Raw genomic sequence first — 26,226 nt, 5'->3', positions numbered from 1 at the left:
TGAATGAAAATTTATTTTTATTCCTCTTTCAAATGACAAATTCAAGTCATAAATCCTTCACAGTTGTTTCTATTTACAAATTATTTAAATTTGTAATTTTGTTAAAAATTTCTCTTAAAAAAATAAAAGCAAAGCAGAAATGTTTGTGCTACAAAATATACTTAGCATAAATGTGCTGTATGTCTTTAAGAAATAATTTGCATATATAAAGTCCTAGAGACTTAGATTCTATAGCTTAAAAAAACATAGCACCATCTTGGTATGTTAACTTGGGAGTTTATTAACTTACGCTCGTTATTTACAGTATAAGGAGAATTCTCAATTAGCCATTGGTAAGATTATCCACAACTAATCTTGCTTTTCAGTTTAGCCATTGTACCCGGAGTGTAATCAGTTTAGTTATTTGCTTTGTAGCTCTCTCAGCTCTATTTATTTGCAAGAAGCCAGTATTCTAGAAAAAGAAATGCTTAAAATCAATTATTCAACTTGGATAGTGCATGGACAAGTGGGCAGCTACTATCCTCAAGGTTGAGTATGAATAACATCAAGATAAACCACTACACCATCCCACCATCCCTTACCTGATGACTTTGGAAACCTTTGGGGTCATTCTGGTGTCACAGTGATTGGGGAGGGGAAGTGGTTCTAATGCCATTTTGGTCCACAGTCGCTAAAACATGCTACAACATAGGATAACCCACCAAGAACTGTCCCATCCACAATGACAAGTGTCCCCTGCTGAGAAAGGGACCATGATTTTCTTGTTCAACGTTGTATTTCTAGCTTACAACATAGAGGCATTAATAATTTGTTGAAAAAAGTCAAAACAACAATTTCTAGCACTTAGTGAGATATAGATAATATAAAATAATGAGGATGGACAATGGAGAAACTAGACAGTTTTCTATCTCAACCTGAGACAAGCCTTTGTGGCTGGGCTCCAATATACCTAGGGGAAATCTATGATCAGACATATCTATACCCAAATATGTAGAAAAGCTTAATAGTCCATACTCACATACAAATTATAAGGAGATTATCTTCCATTACAGATATTTAGGTATATGCCTCCTTATATTAGTAAAGATTAGTAATTATGTCAACTCAAGACATGAATACTGGTGCCAACTAAGCTCAATCTTGCCTTGGCAACTGGGTGGCCAAACAGCCTTGTAGTTTAAGAGTATGGGCTCTGGTATAAGACTGCTGGGTTTAAATTTGGCTTTACTATGCATTACCTGAATAATTTACTTAACATCTTAATATACCATTCAAACCTTGGTAATTTACTTTCTTCTAGCATAGTCTTCTCATCTATAAAATGGAATAATGAAACAGATTCACAACCCCCTACTGGAAGCCACTGGCTCAGATATGTCACATGACTCAGAATTTTTTTAATTTTAGAAAGCAATACCATACACAACACTGCAGATGGATCTGGGGCAGCAACCCATAATCATTCACATTAACACTTTTGCAGCTAAATGAATGAATGTTCAAAGAGTGGGGTAAAGAAAGATCCTTAAGTACCTCACCTCATTTTGTTCAGGTTTTGCAGCTAAATTAGTTTTACCACAAACTTAGGGAAACTGGCTATTTGCAGAGCCTTTAGAAATTCAGAAGTGAAGATAATGTAGGATGGCTGGGGAGTAGGGGGTGGAGCAGGAAGGATAGGGGTGAATAGTAGTCAGAAGGGAACCTAAGACAATTATGCTAATTAAAACAGAGAGTTGACTGACCATAAATTCCAAGAAACTAATGCATCTGTCACACTGAACTTTTAAGTAAACAATTACTTCCTTTCGATAAAAGTGAGTTTTCCAGAAGTTAAAATCTGAAGACATTTAATATTTTCTGCTTCACCTGTGGTTTCCTACTTACAACTCCATATGGCTTTCTTCCTAAGAGTGAGTCTGATATTGAAGCTTTTGCTCAAGGTAGGACCAAAACCGCCGCAGGACAAAGCGAAATTTGAGAAGTTAAATAGTAAATGCACGAAGTATGTTGAATCTTTATCCCAAATGACTGAAGTTCAATTTGTCCCTTAATCCCCTCCCTGTTCTATTGGTTTTCCTGATCCAAACTCCTAAACAAACATTAAGACTTATGGGGGAATGAAGGAAACTACAGGCATACCTTGTTTTATTGTGCTTTGCTTTACTGCATGTGGAGATACTGCGTTTTTTACAAATTGAAGGTTTGCGGCAACCCCGCGTCAAGCAAGTCTGTTGGCGCTGTTTTTCCAACAGCACGTGCTCACTTTGTGTCTCTGTGTCACATTTTGGTAATTCTTACAATATTTCAAACTTTTTTATTATTACATTTGTTATGGTGATCTGCGATCAGTGATCTTTGATGTTACTGTTGTAATTGTTTGGGGCACCATGAACCACACCCATACAAGATGGTGAACTTAACTGACAAATTTTGTGTGTGTTCTGCCTGCTCCAGCAGCCAGCCATTCCGCCATCTCTTTCTCTCCCTCTCCTCGAGCCTCCCTATTTCTTGAGACACAACAATACTGAAATTAGTCCAGTTAAACCCTACAGTGGCCTCTAAGTATTCATGTGAAAGGAAGAGTCACACATCTCTCGCTTTAAATCAAAAGCTAGCAGGACTTCCCTGGAGGACCAGTGGTTGAGACTTAGCCTTCCAATGTAAGGGGTGTGGGTTCGATCCCTGGTCGGGGAGCTAAGATCCTACATGCCGCGAGGCCAAAAAACCAAAACATAAAACAGAAGCAATATTGTAACAAATTCAATAAAGACTTAAAAAAAATGGTCCTCATCAAAAAAAATGTCATTAAAAAGATAAATAAATCAAAAGCTAGAAATGGTTAAGCTTAGTGAGGAAGGAATGTCAAAAGCCAAGACAGGCCAAAAACTAGGCCTCTTGCACCAAACAAGTAGCCAAGTGGTAAATACAAAGGAAAAGTTCTTGAAGGAAATTAAATGTGAACACACAAATTAAAAGGGAACACACAAATTAAAAGTGAAACAGTCTTCATGCTAATATGGAAAAAGTTTTAGTGGTCTGGAGAGAAAATCAAACCAGCTACAACATTCCTTTAAGCCAAAGTCTAATCCAGAATAAGGCCCTAACTCTCTTCAATTCTATGAAAGTTGAGAGGTGAAGAAGCGGCAGAAGAGAAGTTTGAAGCTAGCAGAGGTTGGTTCCTGAGGCCAAAGGAAAGAAGCCACCTCAGTAACATAAAAGCGCAAGGTGAACAAAGCAGCAAGTGCTGATGCGGAAGCTGCATTAGGTTATCCAGAAGATCTAGCTAAGATAATTCAAGAGGGTGGCTACACTAAACAAAAAATTTTCAATGTAGACAAAACAGCCTTATAATGAAAGATGATGCCATCTAGGACTTTCATAGCTAGAGAAGAGAAGTCAATGCCTGACTTCAAAGCTTCAAAGGACAGGCTGACTCTCTTGTTAGGGGCTAATGCAGCTGGTGACTTTGTTGAAGCCAATGCTCATTTACCATTCTGAAAATCCTAGCCCTTAAGAATTATGCTAAATCTCCTCTGCCTGTGCTCTATAAATGGAACAAAGCCTGGATGACAGCACATCTGTTTACAACATGGTTTACTGAATATTTTAAGCCCACTGTGGCGGCCTACTGCTCAGAAAAAAGATTCTTTTCAAAATATGACTGCTCATTGATAATGCACCTGCTCACCCAAGACCTCTGATGGAGATATACAACAAGATTAAGGTTGTTTCCATGCCTCCTAACACAACATCCATTGTGCAGCCTATGAATCAAAGAGTAATTTCAACGTTCAAGTTTTATTATTTAAGAAATGTATTTCATAAGGCTATAGCTGCCATAGATAGTGATTCCTCTGATGGATCTGGTCCAAGTCAACTGAAAACCTTCTGGAAAGGACTAACCATCCTAGATGCCATTAAGAACATTCATGATTCATGGGAAGAGGTCAAAATATCAACACTGACAGGAATTTAGAAGAAGTTGATCCCAACCCTCATGGATGACTTTGAGGGGTTCAAGATTTCAGTAGAGGAATTAAATGCAGATGTGGCAGAAATAGCAAGAGAACTAGAAGTGATGCCTGAAGATGTGGCTGAATTGCTGCAATCTCATGATAAAACTTGAACAGATGAGGAGTTGCTTCTTATGGATGAGCAGAGAAAGTAGTTTCTTGAGATGGAATCTACTCCTGGTGAAGACACTATGAAAATAGTTGAAATGACAACTAAGGATTCAGAACAGTATATAAACTTAGTTGATAAAGTAATGGCAGGTTTTGAAAGGACTGACTCCAATTTTGAAAGAAGTTCTACTGTGGGTAAAATGCTACCAAACAGCCTTGTATGCTACAGAGAAATCCTTTTTGAAAGGAAGAGGCAATCAATGGTGGTAAACTTCACTGTTGTCTTATTTTAAGAAATGGCCACAGCCACCACAACCTTTAGCAACAACCATCCTGACCAGTAGCAACAATCAACATCGAGGCAAGACCTTCTATGCTCTACCAGCAAAAAGATTATGACTCACTGAAGGCTCAGATAATGGTTAGCATTTTTTAGCAATGAAATATTTTTTTAAATTAAGGTATGTACATTATTTTTTTAGACATAATGCTATTGCATACTTAATAGACTACAGAATAGTGTAAACATAACTTTTATATGCACTGAAAAACCAAAAAATTCGTGTGACTCACTTTACTGCAATGTTCACTTTATTGCAATGGTCTGGAACTGAACCTGCAATATCTCCAAGGCATGCGTGTATCATTTATTAAGCACTACTATGTACCAAGCACTGCATTATGTACTTCACATATATCCCTTATTTAGTTTTCACAAGGCTGCAAGGCAACAGTTATTATCCTCATATTACATAAGGATACTGAATTAATAAGTGGGTGAACCATGATTTGACCTCAGGTTTGACTAACTCATAAACGCATTAGCTGTTTGCACTAAACCACCTTGCCAAAGAATATAGCTTCACTCTCACATTTTTAACTAATGGCTGCCTTCCTCTGTATTTTTTATCAAGTATTTTTAAATCACACATAATAATATGGAATATATATTACCTCTCAGATTAAGGACACTTTAGTTCTTTCTATAATCCCAAATTTGAAATGTACTTGCAATTTTTATCTTAATTTATCTCTGAAAAATAATATAAGGATCTCCATAAACTACATATATCATATTTAGTTATAAGAGAAGTATATACATATTGCATACATTTCCAAGCAATTAGCAGCTTAATTAGCTAATTAATTAGCTAATTAATTAGCTAATTTCCAGCAATTAGCAATTAACAGCTTCAGCTAAAAGAACCTTCAGCTTGGTAGAGACTGCAAGGATAAAACATATATTTAGCTGAATAGATAACTATTCCAGTCTTAAAGATCTTTATAGAGTATGACATCCCAAATATCCCTCTATTGCCACTCACTTTAAGGGAATATCTGCTTTATGACAAATTAAAATCGTCCTTCCTATAATTCAAGCTCATTCTACTTACGTCTGTCTTTCAAGGAGATAACTTAAGGATCTAACATACCTGTCATTTTGTTGCTTTATTGATTTTTAGCTGAAATTCTGTAATAAAAAATAAAGAGAAATACAAGTAAATTTGAAAACAGATTCCCCCACGCTTCTTGAATCCTTCCTCACTCCTGCCAATATCCATTTTTGCTGCCCTTTTCAGTGCCTCTCTAATTGTTCCATGTTCAGAATGAACTGTGGAGAAAACAGTCAAACATTACTAGTTTAGAGTGTTTAGTTTAGCACTCTAAACTAAGAGCTCAATGGCTAAGTTTAAGAAAAGTAATACTCCAGAAAAAAAGAATGAAGTTTTGCCATTTGCAACAGCAGGGGTGGACTTGGAGGGCATTATGCTAAGTGAAGTCAGTCAGACAGAGAAAGACAAATACTGTATGATGTCACTCTATGTGGAATCTAAAATATACAACTAGTGAATATAACAAAAAGGAAACAGACTCACAGATACAGAGAACAAACTAGTGGTTACCAGTGGGGAGAGGGAAGGGGAGGGACAAAATGGGGTAAGGGTGTTAAAAGGTACAAACTATTATGTATGAAATAAATAAGCTACAAGGATATATTGTACAACATAGGGCATACAGCCAATATTTTATAATAACTATAAATGGAGTATAACCTTTAAAAATTGTGAATCATAATGTTGTACACCTGTTACTTATATAATATTGTACATCAACTATATCTCAATAAAAATTTTTTTAAATAAAAAGTACAAAACTGTTGATTAAATGTACACATTAAATGTGTACAATGCTATGATATGAGTCTAACAATTATTCTTTTTTTTTAGCATCTTTATTGGAGTATAATTGCTTTACAATGGTGTGTTAGTTTCTGCTTTATAACAAAGTGAATCAGCTATACATATACATATATCCCCATATCCTCTCCCTCTTGCGTCTCCCTTCCACCCTCCCTATCCCACCCCTCTAGGTGGTCACAAAGCACCAAGCTGATCTCCCTGTGCTATGCAGCTGCTTCCCACTAGCTATTTTACTTTTGGTAGTGTATATATGTCCATGACACGCTCTCATTTCATCCCAGCTTACCCTTCCCCCTCCCCGGGTCCTCAAGTCCATTCTCTACATCTGTGTCTTTATTCCTGTCCTGTCCCTAGGTTCTTCAGAACCTTTTTTTTTTTTTTTTTTAGATTCCATATATATGTGTTAGCATACGGTATTTGTTTTTCTCTTTCTGACTTACTTCACTCTGTACGACAGACTCTAGGTCCATCCACCTCACTACAAATAACTCAATTTCGTTTCTTTTTATGGCAGAGTAATATTCCATTGTATATATGTGCCACATCTTCTTTATCCATTCATCTGTCAATGGACACTTAGGTTGCTTCCATAACAATTACTCTTATCTTGAATTTGTGTGATAAACTTTTAACCATTATTAAATTTCATGATGTTTTTGTTGACCGCTGATGGAATTTATTTTCTATATGCAGATATGTAATTTCATAGATTGTTACAATACAATAAGGCTTAAATGCATACTTGGGTAAGGTGAAAACATATTTTGGAATCCATTATTATCAAAGACTCTAGAATTCTATAATATGATGAAGGAACCATTCTGTGACACTATTAGCATTACTCATAAATGCTACTACAATCTAGAATTTTCAAGACTCTATACATAGATAGTAGCTTAAGAAAATTACTTTTAAGAACAAATATGCTTAACTACCAGCCTTGGGATTATTAAGTACAAGCAATATTTTAAATTGTATAAAAATGGTGATGCTTATTAATGTCACTTTATGACCAAGATATAATATGTTTAATATGAACAGTTTCTATTTTAATTTTTACAAAAACTATATTACTATTTTAAAACCAATTGTCATTGGTCCTGGTAAAAAGCTAGGAACTTGTGCATCCTGCATACTGTGTTCAGTACATATTCAGTAAGTACTTAGTTGATAAGGAACAGAAGTAAGGAAAATGCCAACAGTCTAATTCTTATTTCTAGATCCACAATGCCAGTAGGACAAGAGGTATACAGCCTTGATTGTAACTTAGAGGGATATAGTTTGCTTCTCTTTAGTCCTTGCACAAAGAAAAAACAGTACAGAGCAGTGGCTCTAAAAGCTTACTTCTAATGAAATACTACTCAGAGCCTCAAAAGAAAAAGAGACAAAAATGGACCTGCTCTGCAGCCACCAACATTCCCCAAGGCAGCTCCTGAAGAACTTCTTTGATTGGAAAATACAATTTGCAAATTACTAATGTAGTGGACAGGAACACTGGATTAAGAGTCATAAGATCTGGGTGCACATGCTAGATCTTCCAACTACTTGCTGTGCAACAGTTTTCAAAGGTGTTTCTTAACCTCTCTTGGACTCGGCTTTCCTATCCATTATATGGTCCCATATAACTGGTCAGGAGGAAAGTTAGATAAGATGCTGTACATACAAAAGAACCTTATAAAGTGTGATCTACAATGTAAATATAAAGTATATTATAATTAACGGCCCATATGCTATGCAATAAGTAAAAACACTTTTCCCTCCCTACCCCTCCCCTTCCCAAGACAACTTATTTCACATATAACAAAGGAGTTTAAGGCTATCAAAATGAAAGCCCAAAAGTCAGATTAAAAGGAAAAAGTGGGAAGGGCAGCACATATAGACTTGTTTTCTATGACTTTTCAGGATAATTCAAGTTAAGTTCATCTCCTACAACTTACCCAAAAGAAGGACTCCACCAAAATATCCACTGGTTTTTTATTTTAAATTTCCACTAACCTATTTTTAATAAACATTATTTGCAAGCATTTTTAATCGAAGTACACTATGGACACTCTTTTCTCTAGGCCCACATGAGCTTTCACAATTATTAGGTATGATATCAATGCCCATACCAGATGCCCTCAATCATGAAAAATGAATGATAAGGAAAAAGAATATCATTCATTTGTTAGATACAGACAACTCAAATGATTTAATAAATATGATAAAGCTGCAAAACTTCCTAGGAAAACTATTTGAAAGAGTTGGCACTGAGTCTCTTTAAATATACTATCAGTGATAAAGATTATAGCTCTTTAATTATAACGCCTATACATAAATGCATAGTTTTTGTTATAGATCATGTTACAAAGGTCTTAGACATAAAACTATTTACTTTATCTTTCCTGCAACCTTATATACATAAAAAATTTTGAAAAGTGGTTAGGGGAATTTTTGGTGCACCCTGTGGTGGACTTTTATAAAACCACAGGTTTGAAATGGAGGAAATAGCTCCAGCTTATTTCTCTTGAGTCTTGGTTAAGTCTCTTAACCAGCAAATTGTATGGTTATCGTCCCACAGAAGCTGAAGACTGAAGAAATGTTAAAAGAGCAGTGTTTTACCACCTTGAATGGGCTGCATTTCAGTTGCATTCCAACTGTGTGGGAAGGTAAGAAAGTAATTCAATTCGGGTACAAGCATAATCTCAAAGACCAATGATGATGAACAGCTTACATGTACTCAGACTCTATGCCTATCCCTCTGATGCCCCTCCCACTACCAGCTCTGCACTTTTCACCTTTCTGAATGCCAATGGAAAGCCTCTTTAAAGTACTGCTGTAGTGGAAGCAGAAGTTCACACACCAAACTGCTGCACCTTCTTACATAACCAACCCATTATTGAGTAGGGGAATTATGACATCAGCAGTATGTTAGCCAATTACTCTACTAAATAGTCAGTACCCACTGATTCTCACACTCCCATGTCATTGGCTGAATTTCATAAGGATAGCTGCTATATTTTACTATCTTTAATTTGAACTAATTCTGATACAGGCTTGATGCTTGGTAATCTATGAAACAACTATGGATATGAATGTGGCATATGCACTTAGCTGAGTGCCATTTTAGAATGCCCAAGTCAGGAATCATGCAGGGTGACACAAGAGTACCAAAGGGACAGCAAAAGATTAACATATGAGGCTCATATTTGTTTTCATTAGACCACCCTGAGAAGGGCCTAGAAATTTCACATTATAGGAGCCTCAACGCCCTTTCACACTATTTCCTGCGCTAGCTGCTAGTACTTTTCAATGCAGCATGCCTTTAATCCTACTTCGGGTGGGCTGGGGAGGTGGATAGGAAGGAGGCGTTCTCTTGAGGTTTTTATAGCCCCACAGAGAGCTAATAAGCTATCTGAAGCATTTAAAAATATTAACTGTAACCGTATAATGTGAAGAACAGCTCCAATACTGTTTTGTCTTAAACATATACAAGTAGTAAAAGTTCCTTACCATATTAGCTATTGTCAACCATCAAGAAAGGAAAAACCTATCTCAAAATCTCACATTTTAAAAAGTTATTGAAAAAATTCAGACATGAGACCCCGTATTTGACATATTAAAATACTCTATGTTTTGTGTACATTTAGTTCATAATTTATAGAGAACATGGATCAATTACCTCATATTCTTTCCATGAGCCAAACTCAATGTATTCTCTACCATAAAATGCCAGAATGACCAAGTGGCCTAAAATGTTAAAAGCAAGAAGAATTAGGTTAACATTAAAAATTAATTATTTGATATCTAGAAGATATATGATTATTTTAAATTATTGAAGTTGTGGATAAATACTAATTACCATACAAATGCATTATTTTTAAAGTATTTCTTTGCATAACTATATTTTTTTAAGTTTCCTATTTAGCCAAAAAAAAAAAAAAATGTTGCATTGATTTTACAGAAAAGGAGAGAGAACTTCTACTTTTCAAAGAATTAGAATTCAAGTAAGCATATTAATCTAATAATCAGGAAAAATTTAAGTGAGGGAAAATAATGAAGAGAAGAATTCTTTGAAAAAACCTATGCTTTTAAATTGTGAAGATGAGAGACCAGCCAGTTCTGAGAACAGCCTGATATAGAGAAGCAAAAGTGAGAATGGATTAGCAGCTGACATAACTTTGCTCATTCCTTAAAAATAATTAAATAAGATTTATTTCTTAAAAATAAACAAGCAGAAACAACATACAAACAGGTCACAAACCGGAGAAAATTAATAAGATATACATGATTATTCAGTTTTATGGAAATTTTAAAAAGAAATCTTTGGTTCAGAGACAAATGGGCAATGCTATTTTAAAACTAATGATTTTTACTGGCTAATAAATTAAATTTAGGGTAACACTTACATATAAAAATGTAATTAAGTATATTGTTTATATATGTTCATACCGTTTTTGCCCTAAATTTGGCCCATGATATCAGAGATAAATTTCGTACAAAGTATTCTGATCATTAAGTCAACTGTAAACAGCATCATAGCTGCCTGGCGTGATTTAGTTTTGTTTGTTTTCTTTTTTTCTTTAAAGGTAAAGGTGACATTAAGTGACAGTTGCCATAAATTTTTATGTCGGTCCATTAAACTCAGAAAAATAACAAAGCAAACAGGCACAGCTGAGTATATATGAACAGGGAACAGTCTAAATACACATTTTCGGGGTTACTTGAACATGACAAGACAAGGATCACTAAAGTAATCACAGGTGTTTGCTGTGTATTTAGGCGATTACAAGTCAGATACAGCAAAAATGCAATAATCTACACTAATTAACACATCAGAGTTCTCAGAAAGAACTTGGCAATTTTAACCCTATTATCAGATTTTCCTGTTACCTTATTATCATTATGACATATATTTTCTGACATGAGGTATTATTGTACATATTTATTATAAATTAAGTGACTAAATACTTCATAACAACTTTGAGCAAAATGACTATGAGTTATACATACCCATAATCAGATGTTTCTAAGATAATTCTACCAAGTCCTTTAGCTTGGATTCTCTTCTCCAACCACCCTCACCTGTACTTAACTTGAGTGAATATCAAGTAAGAAAATTCAAGCTAATCTACAGTTATCTGTGTCCTCTACTCCTCTCCAAACAGGTTACAAGTAAAATCTCTTTGAAGACATCTTTCGCCACCTCATTCTGAAACTAACACAATTGCTCGGGATCTCTTCATGTCTTGAATTATTACAAGTTTCTCAGACTCCATATCAGATCACTAATAATACAAATTGTCTTTGCCATTAATCATTTTAACTTTACGATCCAATTCATTTCTTAAAGCCTGTTCTCATATAATATTATTCAATTACTTATTTAAAAAAGAACTGCAACTATGTTAGGCGCCACACATACAAATATTAAATATACATGGTCCACACACACAGGTAGCTCACTCACTACCATGCCAATCACAGCAAGATGCTCCCTCCCTCAAAACTCTACACTGGCCCCACAAGAACTTATTTTCTTGTTTCTTTCTATATTCTACAATGACTTTCTTCTCATCTCTGGCACAAATAATCCAAGTATCTTCATCTTGCCCTTCAACATTTATTGACTCACTACTATGTGCTTGGCAATATGCTAGAAGTTGATTAGGTATTCAATGCCAAGCAAAACACAGTTTTTTGTATTCAGGTCCCACCTCATCTGCTCCCACATACTATGCTAACTCTCTCAGTGGCTTTATAATTCTCCTGGTATTCATTTTTTTCACACTCATTTTCTCATACTCCACAACTAATAGTAAACAAATCCTGCTGATTTGTCACCCATGTCAGATGATCCCTTCCAGCACCATCCTGAGACTCAGGCAAAAAGAGTCATTGCCCTGGGCCTTACACTTTAGAGAACCCACTTTGGCTCCCTGGCCAGGTACTTCTTCTTGAAGTGAGAAGTCTGCAGAGTCCAGGGCATGCTCTCTGACTCCTCAGCACTCTACCACAGCAGATTCCCAGGATCCCAAATTTACATACAGAGCCCTGAAGTATCGTCCCCAAGGCAGACAGAGATGCAGGCAAACCCACCTCTAGAACCAAGGGGCGCTCAAGAGATAGCTTGCAAGGGGTGAGGCAAGGCTGCCTGGGGAATAGGCATGTGGACATGCTATGGCAAAGAACCTAGGATATGGGCAAAAGGAGGTAGACTACAGGAGAAGAACAAGGTGACAGAAGGCCAATTCTCCTTTGGCCACTATATTCTAGAACAGAACTCCTAAAAAAATCTGTAAATTCTAAATGATCATCCACCTCATTACAAAGCCGTATCAGTCAAATTAGGAGGTAGAGCACATTTTATTTAACAGTTAACTGATTTGCAGCATTTAAATATTCAGAAATATAACGAGTGAACTTTCATTTGTACTCTTGCACCCATCAGTGTTAAGGATGGGCCTGGTTTCTACATCCTATTTCTACTTATGGTTCACCAGTTTCAATCTTCATTATAGCCCATCAAATATTATTATAAAAGTAGTGGCAGTAGAAGTAGTAGTAGCAAAAGTAGCATTGATAATACCTCTCACTGAAGGTCCTAGCATAGTACGAGGCACATAACCTTTACTAAACTCTTTCATGCCTTTGTGTTACTTACAACCCAACTAGCTAGTTATCTTCATCTTATCCATGAGCTGAAAATAACAGAGTGGCAGAAGAAGGATCTTAACCAAAGTCTTTCTGAATTAGTAGCCCAGGTTCTTCACCCTATCCTTCCTTTCTGATGATTAAAAACAGGTTTACCTGGTGTCAGACCACTCCCTGCTAATCTACACAGATCTGCCAGATTAATCTCCGTAAAAGACCTCTTTCACCTTAACATTTGATCCAGTTTTTAAAATATACACTACTGGTTATGCTCTATCCAGTTAAGTTCCAAATTCTTAGCCTGATTTTTCTTTCAACCCCATCTGCTTCATTATTTCCTAAAAAAACTCTTCAAATTCTTCACAGCAAAATCATACCTTGCCTCTACCTCCCATATGCTTAACCCCTTTTCCACATCCCTCAGCCAATACACCTCCCTAAAAACTTTTAAGATCCATCTCATGCTTTACCTCCTCCCTAAAGACTTCTCTAACTACTCAAGCCCAGAATCTTTTCTCATCCCCAATTTTCTATATTCGCATAATACTGAGAGTCTCTGATCGCTCAACAAGTAAGTAAGCTATGAACTTAGCAGGGTGTCAACCACAAAGGATATGACATACCTTATGACTTCACATCACTTTATGGAGTTCCTCTTGTTGGAAGACACCATAGGGGAAACTAGTAAAGTGGCTCTAAAGACAAAGCACCTGGCTGATAATCCGCCTTGATCATATATTAGCACAGACTTTGCTGTTGAACTTGTACAGTAAAGTAACTACCAGCAGTTCATTTATGATTAGCAGACTTTTTGGTCCCTGAGCCCATTTCGATCTTAAATTTTTTGAGAACACCAAAAAACTTTTGTTTATGTGTATTATATCTAGTTGTGCAATGGCATATATTCAACAGCCAGCTTTCCCTCCTTTACCCTCAAAAATGCCAAATTTGTAGTTTCAACTCATTTCCATGATGTAAATACTCCCAATGTGGCTAGTTTCAAGCTAGCAATGTGACATCTGAATAAAGATTTAAGAAGAGATTAACAACACTGGCTCTCTCGAGCTGGTAAGAATGGGCTTCAGTAGGTCACTACTTATGTCTATCCATTTACCATATTAGAAAACAAAATGTTAGGAAAAAGTCCAAGATGGTGGCATAGAAAGACCCTAAACTCACTTCCTCCCATGGATAAACCAATGCTACAGCTACATATGGAACAATTCCCTATGAAAAAGACCAAAAAATTAGTCAAACAACTTCTGCACAGCAAACAGTAAAAGGGCAAACAGTAAAAAGGCCACATCAAGACAGATAGCAGAGGCAGTCTCACCAAAAACCTCATCACAGTGTGGCAACCCACAACTGGGAGGGATCTCACAAATTCAGACCTTCTCCCTAAAGAGCGAGGGGTTCATGCCCTGTATCAGGCACCCCAACCCTGAGGACCTGCAACAAAGAAACAAGCCTCCAAAACATCTGGCTTTGAAAACAATGAGGCTCACATCCAGGAGACCCATAGGGCTGCAGGGAGCTGAGATACTTCTCTTAAAGGGCTTGAGTGCAGATTCACTCACCCTGGACACCGGCACAAAAGCAGCAGTATGAAAATGCCTAGACTACATGTGAAGAAGATTCATTTGCTAGTCTTAAAGCATCCACCAGAGGGACAGAGGCCTGTTGGAACTCTCTAGGGGAGGCGGAGGAGCTGGTTAGTTTTCTGCTCTCCCTCTACCGTGGTAATGCTAGCACGTATGCCCTGACCCTGTGCTCTCCTGTGGCCCTGCAAAAGCTGGTTGGCACACCCCAGCCCTGAGCTCTCCTGCTGCCTCATTAAAGCTGGCAGGCATGGGCAGTATACACAGGGGATTCTCCTTGATCACCTATCTGGCTCTGGTGGCCAAGGGGCTTACATTCTTGGGTCCCACAGGACTGTAACAATAGGAAAGACAGTTGTGGCAGGCTACCATCCCCAAGGCACCAAGAGACAGCAGACTGAAACATACCCCAGATCTTTCAGTGAAAAAGGACAATTTACTGGGCTTCCCTGGTGGCGCAGTGGTTGAGAATCTGCCTGCTAATGCAGGGGACACAGGTTCGAGCCCTGGTCTGGGAAGATCCCACATGCCAAGGAGCAACTGGGCCCGTGAGCCACAACTACTGAGCCTGCGCGTCTGGAGCCTGTGCCCCGCAACGGGAGGGGCCGCGATAGTGAAAGGCCCGCGCACCGCGATGAAGAGCGGCCTCCGCACCGCGATGAAGAGTGGCCCCCACTTGCCGCAACTAGAGAAAGCCCTCACACGAAAACTAAGAGACCCAACACAGCCATAAATAAATAAATAAATAAATAAATAAATAAAGTATTAAAAAAAAATGCAGATTTAAAAAAAAAAAAAAAAAGGACAATTTACTTGTCCTATAATTGTATCTTGAGGGGCAGAATTGAGGCTTGCTACACAGAGCTAGAGACTACAAAACTGCGCTCAGGGAACATAGGCTGGGAAACACCATCTTTGTACTGTCCCTTGGCCTTGCTACAGCTCTCTACTACCTCCCAGAAAACAGCTTATACACATGACTGAAGCCCCAATTTTTGCAACTGTTGCCCAAAAGACACCTCCAGGTCTCCAGCAAGGTTTATGATTGCAGTCCCACAGGACTGTATCTATTTGCCTCCTTTAAAAGCTGTCTGAGGGTCTGGCTTCCCATCAGCCTGAAGCTAGGTACTGACTAAGATACTTCCCTTTGGAATACTGATAGATAATGGGTACACCATCAACAACTGGGAACTATCAGGAATAAATCAGGCTGCTTGGACAATCACAAAGGTTCAACAGACAACCAAGACCTAGGGTGAGGTTGAAAGATACGGTTCCTCTCCTAACACAACGCCACTCCTTCAAGACTGGGAAGGTAGCTGTTTCACCTAATATACAGAAACAAACACAGAGTCGAGCATAATGAGGACACAGAGGAACATGTTCAAAAGGAAAGAACAACATAAAACCTCAAGAAAAAAAAACTTTAATGAAAAGGAGATAAGTAATTTGCTTGATAAAGAGTAAAAGATAATGGTCATAAAGATGTCCACTGAACTTGGGAGAAGAATGGATAAACACAGTGAGAACTTCAACAAAGAGATGGAAAATATAGGAAAATACCTAACAGAAGTCAAAGAGCTGAAGAATAGGATAACTGAACTGAAAAATATACTAGAGGGGTTCAAACAGACTAGGTGAAGCAAAGAAAGAATGAGTGATCTAGAAGAAAGGGCAGTGGAACTCACACAGAACAACAAAAGGAAAAAGAATTTCAAAAAGTGAAAATAGGTTACAGGACCAATGGGACAACATCAAACAGACTACCATTTGCATTATAGGGATCCCAGAAGGAGAGGAGAGAAAGAGGCAGAAAACTTATATCAAAAAAAAAAAAAAAAAAAAATGGTTGAAAACTTCCTTAACCTGGGGAAGGAATCAGAAATCCAGGTCCAAGAAGCCTAGAGTTCCAAAAAAGTTGAACCCAAAAAGATCCACACCAAGAACATTACAATTAAAATGTCAAAAGTTAAAGAGGAAATCTTAAAAGCAGCAAGAGAAAAACAACTTGTTATGTACAAGGGAACCCGCATAAGACTATCCGCACATTTTCAGCAGAAACTTTGCAGACCAGGAGTAGCACAATATATTTAAAGTGCTGAAAGAAAAAAACTTCCAACCAAGGATACTCTGTGTGGCAAGATTACCATTCAGAATTGAAGAAGAAATGTTTTCCAGACAAGCGAAAGTTAAAGGAGTCTATCACCACTAAACCAGCCTTCCAAGGAATGTTAAACAGACTGAAAAAAAGGGCATTAATTAGTAGCAACAACTACAACAAAAACATGTGAAAGTATAAATCTCACTGGTAAAGGTAAATCTATTATAAAGGTAGTGGATTAATCACTTATAAGACTAATATGAAGATTAAAAGACATACAAAAGTAAAAATAAATATAACTATAGTAATCAGGTAAGAGGAACACAAAATAAAAAGATGTAAAATGTGCCATCAAAAACATAAAATGTGGGGGAGAGGGTAAAAAATGTAGTTTTAAAATGCATTCAAACTTAAAGTTGTTATGAACTTAAAATAGAATGTTATTTACATAGGCTGTTATTTGTGAGCCTCATAGTAGCCACAAAGCAAAAGCCTATGGTAGATACCAAAAAATAATGAGAAAGGAATCTAAACAAAACACTAAAGAAAGTCATCAAACCTCAAGAGAGAAGAAAGCAAGAGAAAAAGAAAGGAACAGAGAAGAACTACAAAACAGCTATAGAACAATTAACAGGAAGGCAGTAAGTACATACCTATTAATAACTACTTAAAATGTAAATAAACTAAACCGCTCCAGTCAAAAGACATAGAGTGGCTGAATGGATACATAAACAAGACCCATCTATCTGCTGCCTACAAGAGACTCACTTCAGATATAAGGACACACACACAAAGAAAGTGAAGGGATGGAAAAAGATATTCCATGCAAATGGAGACCAAAAGAAAGCTGGGACAGCTATACTTACACCAGAAAAAAATAGACTTTAAAACAGCTACTACAATAAAAGAAGGGCATTGGATAATGATAAAGGGGTCAACCCAAAGAGAAGACATAATATTTGTAAATATATATGTGCCCAACATAAGAGCACCAAAATCCAACACAAATATTAACAGACCTAAAGGGTGAAAGTGATGGAAATACAATAATAGTGCAGAACCCTCATAACCCACTTACATAAATGAATACTTCATCCACATAGAAAATCAAGAAACATTACAGGAAGAAAACTGGAAAAATCATAATCTGTGAATATTAAACACCATGATACTAAACAACCAATGGGTCAATGAAGAAATCAAAAGAGAAATCAAAAAATACCTTGAGACATTTGTATATTTTGGAGATTAATCCTTTGTTGTTTCTTTTGCAAATATTTTCTCCCACTCTCAGGGTTGTCTTTTTGTCTTGTTTATGGTTTCCTTTGCTGTGCAAAAGCTTTTAACTTTAATTAAGTTCCATTTGTTTATTTTTAAAACAATCAAATTAAAAAATGGGCAGAAGACCTAAATAGACGTTTCGCCAAGGAAGACATACAGATGGCCAAGAGGCACATGAAAAGATGCTCAACATCACTAATAATTAGAGAATGCAAATCAAAACTACAATGAGGTATCACCTCACACCAGTCAGAATGGCCATTATCAAAAAATCTAGAAATGATAAACACTGGAAAGGGTGTGGGGAAAAGGGAACCCTCCTGCACTGTTGGTGGGAATGTAAATTGATACAGACACTATGGAGAACAGTATGGAGGTTCCTTAAAAAACTAAAAATAGAACGACCATATGACCCAGCAATCCCACTACTGGGCATATACCCTGAGAAAACCATAATTCAAAAAGAGATATGTATCACAATGTTCATTGAAGCACTATTTACAAAAGCCAGGTCATGGAACCAACCTAAATGTCCATCAACAGATGAATGGATAAAGAAGATGTGGCACATATATACAATGGAATATTACTCAGCCATAAAAAGAAACGAAATTGAGTTATTTGTAGTGAGGTGGATGGACCTAGAGTCTGTCATACAGAGTGAAGTATGTCAGAAAGAGAAAAACAAATACCATATGCTAATGCATATATATGGAATTAAAGGAAAAAATGGTACTGATGAACCTAGTTGCAGGGCAGGAATAAAGATGCAGACATAGAGAATGGACTTGAGGACACGGGGTGGGAGGGGGAAGCTGGGGCGAAGTGACAGTAGCATCGACATATACACACTACCGAATGTAAAATAGTTAGCTAGTGGGAAGCAGCAGCATAGCACAGGGAGATCAGCTTGGTGCTTTACAATGTTTTACAATGACCTAGAGGGGTAGGATAGGGAGGCTGGAAGGGAGGCTCAAGAGGGAGGGGATATGGGGACATATGTATGCATATGGCTGATCCACTTTGGTGTACAACAGAAACTAACACAGTATTGTGAAGCAATTATACTCCAATAAAGATCTATTAAAAAAAATCTAAAAAAAAAAATACCTTGAAACAAAAAAAATTGAAACACAACTTACCAAAATATATGGGATGCAGCAAAAGCAGTTCTAAGAGGGATGTATAGTGATAATACAAGTCTAGCTCAAGAAAAAAGAAAAATTTCAAACAAGCTAACTTTACACCTAAAAGAACTAGAGAAAGAACAAACAAAGCCCAGAGTGAGTTGAAAGAAGGAAATAACAATGATCAGAGCAGAAATAAACAAAATAGAAGCTAAAAAGACAGTAAAAGAGATTGATGAAACTAAACACTGGTTCTTTGAAAAAATAACCAAAATTGACAAACCGTTAGCTGAATTCTCTTTACCAAGAAAGATAAAGAGGGCTCACAACTAAGGAGCCCGCCTGCCGCAACTAAGACCCAACGCAACCAAATAAATAAATAAATAAATATTTTTTTTAAAGAGACAGCTCAAATAAATAGAATCAGAAATAAAAGAGGAGATGATACAACTGATAAACAGAAATACAAAGAATCATAAGAGACTACTAAGAACAATTATACATCAATAAACTGGACAACCTAGAAGAAATGGATAAATTCCTTGAAACATAGAATCTTCCAAGACTGAATCAGGAAGAAATAAAAAATCTGAATAGACCAATTTCCAGTAACAAGATTGAATCAGTAATAAAAAATCCCCCAACAAATAAGTGTCCAGGACTAGATGGCTTCTGTGCTGAATTCTATCAATCATTTAAAGAAGATTCAATAACTATCTTCCTCAAACTCTTTAAAAAAACTTAAGAAAAACCCTTCCAAACTCATTTCACGAGGCCAACGTTACCCTGATACCAAAACCGAACAAGGACACAACAAAAAAAGAAAATTATAAGCCAATATCCCTGATGAACATAGATGCAAAAATCCTCAACAAAATTTACCAAACGAATTCAACAATACAGTAAAAAGATCATACACCACCATCAAGTGGGATTCCAGGGATGCAAGGATGGTTCAACTTCTGAAAATCAATCAATGTGATACACCACATTAATAAAATCAAGGATAAAAATCATATGAACATCTCAATAGATGCAGAAGAAAGCTTTTGACAATATTTAACCTCCATTTATGATAAAAAAAACTCTCAACAAGGTTGTACAGAAGAAGTGTATCTCAACATAATAAAAGCCATATATAACAAGCCCACAGATAAAATCACACTCAGGGGGGAAAAGCTGAAAGCTTTTCCTCTAATGAACAAGACAAGGATGCCCACTCTCACCACTTTTATTCAACATAGTATTAGAAGTCCTAGCCAGAGCAATTAAGGCAAGAAAAAAATAAATAAAAGTCATCCAAGTTGAAAAGGAAGAAGTAAAACTGTCATTATTTGAGGACAGCATGATATAAATATACGGTCTAAAGACTCCACCAAAACATTGTTATAATTTTTAAAAGAATTCAGTAAACTGGCAGGGTACAAAATCAACATACAAAAATGTGCTGCATTTCCATACATTAACACTGAGCTATCTGAAAGAAAATTAAGAAAACAAAACCTTTACAATTGCATCAAGAAGAGTAAAATACCTAGGAATAAATTCAAGAAAGGAAATGAAAGGCCTGTACACTGATAACTAGCAATATAAGATATTGATGAAAGAAGCTGAATGAAATACAAATAAATGGAAGGATATTTCATGCTAACAGATTAGAAGAAATAATATTGTTAAAATGTCCATATTACCTAAAGCAATGTACAGATTCAATGCAATCCCTATCAAAATACCAAAGGCATTTCTCGCAGAAACAGAACAATCTGGAAATTTTTATGAGACCCTGAATAGCCAAAGCAATCTACAGAAAGAAGACCAAAGCTGGAGGCATCATGCTCCCTGATTTCAAACGATATTACAAAGCCATAGTAATCCAAACAGTATGGTATTGGCATAAAAACAAACATATCGTTTAATGGAACAGAACAGAGAGCCCAGAAACAAACCCACCCACGTATAATTAATCTACAACAAAGGATGCAAGAATATACAATAGGGAAAGGACAGTCTCTTTAATAAACTGTGTTGGGAAATCTGGACAGCCACATGCAAAAGAACAAAAACTAGACTACTATCTTACACCATACACAAATATTAACTCAAAATGCATTAAAAACTTAAACGTAGACCTGAAACCATAAACCTTTTAGAAGAAAACATGGACAATACGTTCCTTGACATCAGTCTTGGTGATGATTTTTTGGATCTGACTCCAAAAGCAAAGGCAACAAAAGCACAAATAAGCAAGTGGGACTACATAAACAAGAAGGATTCTGCACAGCAAAGAAACCATCAACAAAACAAAAAGGCAACCTACAGAATGGGAGAAAATATTTGTAAATCATATATCCAATAAGGGGTTAATGTCCAAAATACATAAACCACTCATACAATTCAACAGCTTAAAAAAAACAAAAAAACAAACAACAAAAAAACATAAAACAATCAATCCAATGTTAAAATGGGCAGAGGTTGAATATACATTTTTCCAAAGAAGACATACAGATGGCCAACAGGCACATGAAAAGATGCTCAACATTGCTAATCATCAGGGAAATGCAAATCAAACCCACAATGAGATATCACCTCACACCTGTTAGAATGGCTATGACCAACAAGACAAGAAATAACAACTGTTGGCAAGGATGTAGAGGAAAGTGAACACTTATGTACTCTTCGTGGGAATGTAAATGGGTGCAGCCACTATAAAAAACAGCATGGAGGTTCCTCAAAAAATTAAAAATAGAACTACCATATGATGCAACAATTCTACTTCTGAGTATTTAATCTGAGAAAAACAAAAACACTAATTTGAAAAGATATACGCACCCTATTTTTATTGCAGCGTTATTTACAATAGCCAAGATACAGAAACAACCTAAGTGTCCATCAGTGGATGAATGGATAAAGAAAGTGTTGTATGTATAAACAGTGGAATACTACTTGGCCATAAAAAAGAATTAAATCTTGCCATTTGCAAGAACGTGAATGTACCTTGAGGGTATCATGCTAAGTGAAATAAGTCTGACAGAGAAAGAGACATACTGTATGACCTCATATGTGGAATCTAAAAAACAAAACAAATGAACAAGCAAAACTCATACAAAAAACAGGATGGTTGGTTGCCAAAGGGGAGGGGGATTGGAGGTGGACAAATGGGTGAAGTGGTCAAGAGGTACAAACTTGCAATTAAAGAATAAATAAGTCACGGGAATGTAATGTACAAATGGTGCCTATAGTCAATAATGCGGTAGTGCATATTTGAAGGTTGCCAAGAGAGTAAATCTTAAAAGTTCTCAACACAAGGAGAAAAAAGAAAAAAACTTTTTGTAACTTTGTATGGGACGGATGGTAAACCAGGCTTACTGTCCTGATAATTCTGCAGTGTATACAAATATCAAATCATTATATTGTACACCTAAAACTAATATGTTAGCTGCTAATTATACGTGAACAAATAATGTAATAAATATTTACTAATTTGAAAATGACAGAAATAAAACCACTGCATCTTATAATAGTCATAATTTTATGAAATATATCTAAATTTCCAAGAAAAAACAATTTTATGAGAAGAGTGGCACCGTTTTACAGTTGAAACTTCTTTAACGTATTGATTAATAGAAGACAATTGGCTTCTCAGGTCTACTTCGGCACTCAAATTGTTGTTTTGGTTGAAATATATGAAGTAAATGCAGCCTCACACAGATACTTAGTTGAAAAGGAAGGACTTCCTGGTGACCCCTGGGGTCCTCCACTCACACTTCGAGCAGCATTCATATACAGTATACATTATGCACAGAAGACCCTAGTGCGAAAAGACCCTACCAATAGTGAGAGTCTGGACTAGTTTGATAGTTTAATTAGTTTTTCTCACCTAGCAATTATCTCAATATAAAGAATTCTAACTTTAGACTGCACTGAAAAGAAAGTTTATGCTATTTTGTGTGTATATTTACATACATATATGTATGTAAATATATATGCATACATATTATATTTCCCAATTCAACAACTCAAAGTGCTAAGAATATCAAGGAAAAAATGATAACTACAAAGTAAAAACTTAATTTGCAGGAGAAAAAATTTTATGCAGAGAATATTTATGAAGCTCATGTATGAATCTTCACTGAGCTGGACATAATCTTCAATTAAGCATAAAAGGTAAAATTATCTTCTACATTTTCACAAGTGGACAATGGTAGCATATGTACAAGATGATAAATCAGAGTTACATATTCATTGATTTAAAAAAATAGCTTCTGTGAAAAGAGAATTATATTTTGGTTAACTCTTAAATTTTAGATTTCCCAATTTAATGTTTTTAGCAATACTTCTTCAAACTGATATTGTTAAACAGTTTAACAATATAAGCACATAAGTCATACTCAAGAAAAAATTTGTTAATTTAAAATTTACAAAACTACAGGTAATAGCCCGTTGGTTTTATCTGACAAACTATATTCTTAACAGTAAGTGCTATTTTCCCTTGGCTCTAAGTATCACTGTAGCCTGGTATTCTTTTCCCTTTTAAAAATATCAAGGCAAAGTTAAGTATGTTCTGTACCTCCACCTTTACTTAAGCTTAGGCTGGAATTACCTTCTTCAAAAAACTGAAATAGGATAGCTATTGCCTAAACCAGTTTAATCCCACTAGCTACTTCAAACTATTATATTTCAAACCACGTCTATTCTTTTGCAAATATTATCTTCTCATTACATTAAATGCCTTTGTGATCCCTTTAGCAACAACAGTATATATTAAAATTTAAACTATATTTTTGTAAGTCAAGGGTGAGCATATTGAACATTTTTTCAAGGGCAGGCCAAAAAGTACCAAAGGTAATCAGATTTTTATGAGACTCCACTGTTGCTTTACTTTTCAGGAGAAGCCACTGACACTCATTTTCGGTTTTCTTTTATCAACAGTGTTAGGTGCTAACACAAGGCTGGGCAGTTTACTCTCTTCTGCTCTTACAGCTTTTCATATGGAAGAAAAATTTGGAGAGAGGTCAAATGTTTAAATGATATAAGGATCACCATACATATCTACTAAAATAAATAAATTTGCCTTCTTTATATTCTGCCCTTTGTCAGGGTAATTAGTATTTCATCTGTTTTAGTGTATATTTCTCTTACCAATTATTGCTCTGTAATCTTTAAAGATCCTGCCCCAATATTTGAATCTGTGAACAAGAGGGATTACTTTAAAAAGTTTACTCTAAAGAACTCCTTCTAATACTGAAAATGACTTAATAAAATATATAGTACATAATATCCCTCTTTGAAAACCATTTTGTTTCTGATTATATCTAGTTCCATGTTACTATTTTCAGCTGCCACCCTCTCCAGCAAAACCCTCATCACATTCTACCACAAGGAGTTAGCCAGAAAGATGACAATACTAGCTACCAGTTTGAGTGCCAATTCTAGACTATCATGCTACGTTCTCTATAGGTATATCTTGTTTTATCTTTCACCATACTTTCATTTTATAACACAACTGAGTATATAATATCCCCATATTTACATAAAAAATCCGAGCTTAAAATAGTTAAAGAATTTAAGGATAATTAGCTAGCAAATGATAAAGCCACGATTTGAACTCAGGTCTATTTTACTTTTCAAAAGACTAGGACTCACGTCTTTCCCTAACAATTTTGCAAGTTGAAAAAGCTCATGCAACATGCATCAGATTTTTTTTTTTAAGCTAAAGACATAAGTAGTCATGGATATTTGTGTATGTGGAATTCACGTGAGTGTCTCACATAACATAGTTTGGGTCTTTGTGGAAATTTTGCAGTTCCATTCAAGTACTACAACAGACTTCTATTAATACTGGGACAATCCTGACAAAAATCTATATTCAGGATTAGTTGAGGGAGGTGATCATCCCACAAATTTGCTTCATACTGAACCTGCTTTTTGTGTCTTCAAGAGTGAGCTGTGATTTCATACTCATAGGCTGAACTCCAGTGCATACCCATGCTTCATGATGTAGAAGAGGATAAAGTCGTTAACTATTAGAATGTGGGGCAGGGCAGGCTACCTAACTGCTCAACGACAATTCAGAATTTAGGCAGGACTGTTCTATAAAGTGCTATACAGTCACTATGTTAAAACAGAGATAGTAACTTCAGAAATATCATTGACAGTAAAAAGAACCATATAATAAAGTATTCTCTAGAAAAGGAGACAATTCAATGTTGTACAAGTGCTGCCTAAATTCAAGTATTAAACTCACTGTGGCTCTAGTGGGTTACTAATATTTCAGATATTGATAATCTAGTGGTAACATTTCCAAACATTCTAGTTCTGCTTGGTAAAGGTAGTATTTACATTGAATTAGGATGCTAATTCATCAGTTAGCAGAAAAATCTTCTCTGGTGATGCCATGCTGATCCCTGGATCTATGGCACCTCATAATAACCTCCTCTAATAGGAAGCTAGTATAATATTAGGTGAGCGTATGAAATAAAATATCTCAATGGGAAAATGCCACTGTGGGTAAGCTATTATTATAGAAATACAAAAAATGCATGGCATTTAATCACTGATAAACATTTCTACCCAAAGAAAATTTATTGTTAAAAAATAGTTTATAGTGTACCATTTACTTGTTCTATGCCATGTGCTTAAGCAGTTGATTTTACCTTTAGCTACAACTGTGTATTTTCTAATCTTTTAGGGCAGCTGTCAAGTAATCAGAGTAAGCAGTGCCATTTTAATAAGGAAGTCTTTTAATGAAATATAATAGGTCACAAATACTTAATTTCTGCTCTTTACTGTAATTACCAGTATGTACTACAACTGCCACTTTAACAATCTTTTCCAAATGCTGACACAAAAGATGAACAAATCAAGGGTATTAGCATGTGTGTATATTTACAGCTTATTGCTGTCAAAGGCTATAGTTCCACTCCAACTCCAGCAGCTATATGAGGATCTGTTTCTTTTGATGGAGGCATCCTGTTTCAGGTTGTGAATGTATCTGAATTAATCTCTTTTTCATGGCTATGTAAGCAAACACATACTAAAAGATACACAGGAGAAATGTTAACAAAGTTATAGCACAACACTACACCTTTAGGAATATCACAAACACTTTCACTGTCACTGTGTAGGATTGTACATTTTACTACTTTATTCTTTCTTCTTCAA

General features: G+C 36.0%; 1 protein-coding gene across 18 annotated transcripts in view; it reads right to left on the bottom strand.

Moving 5' to 3' along the window:
* Positions 1–26,226, bottom strand: part of RFX3 (regulatory factor X3) — a 303,201-nt gene that overhangs the window by 251,766 nt on the left and 25,209 nt on the right. For 6 of the 18 annotated variants that reach the window (XM_082404376.1, XM_082404382.1, XM_082404392.1 and 3 more), the window contains exons 1-2: positions 9,987–14,991; positions 5,558–5,595 (exon numbers count right to left, since the gene is read on the bottom strand). The exons of 6 other annotated variants lie outside the window; for them this stretch is intronic. Coding sequence is in view for 3 of the 12 variants with exons in the window: in XM_082404392.1 (XP_082260518.1) it covers positions 5,558–5,564 (7 nt within the window). In the remaining 9 variants the exon portion in view is untranslated. Of the gene's footprint in view, positions 1–5,557; positions 5,596–9,986; positions 14,992–26,226 lie in introns of those variants that run through there. 6 more of the 18 variants (XM_082404389.1, XM_082404379.1, XM_082404394.1 and 3 more) reach the window with 3 other exon arrangements.

This window comes from Balaenoptera borealis, assembly GCF_965194805.1.
Source record: "Balaenoptera borealis genome assembly, chromosome: 8".
NCBI lineage: Eukaryota > Metazoa > Chordata > Mammalia > Artiodactyla > Balaenopteridae > Balaenoptera > Balaenoptera borealis.
Note: the sequence above shows the minus strand (reverse complement) of the source record. Positions and strands in the feature narration are given on the sequence as shown.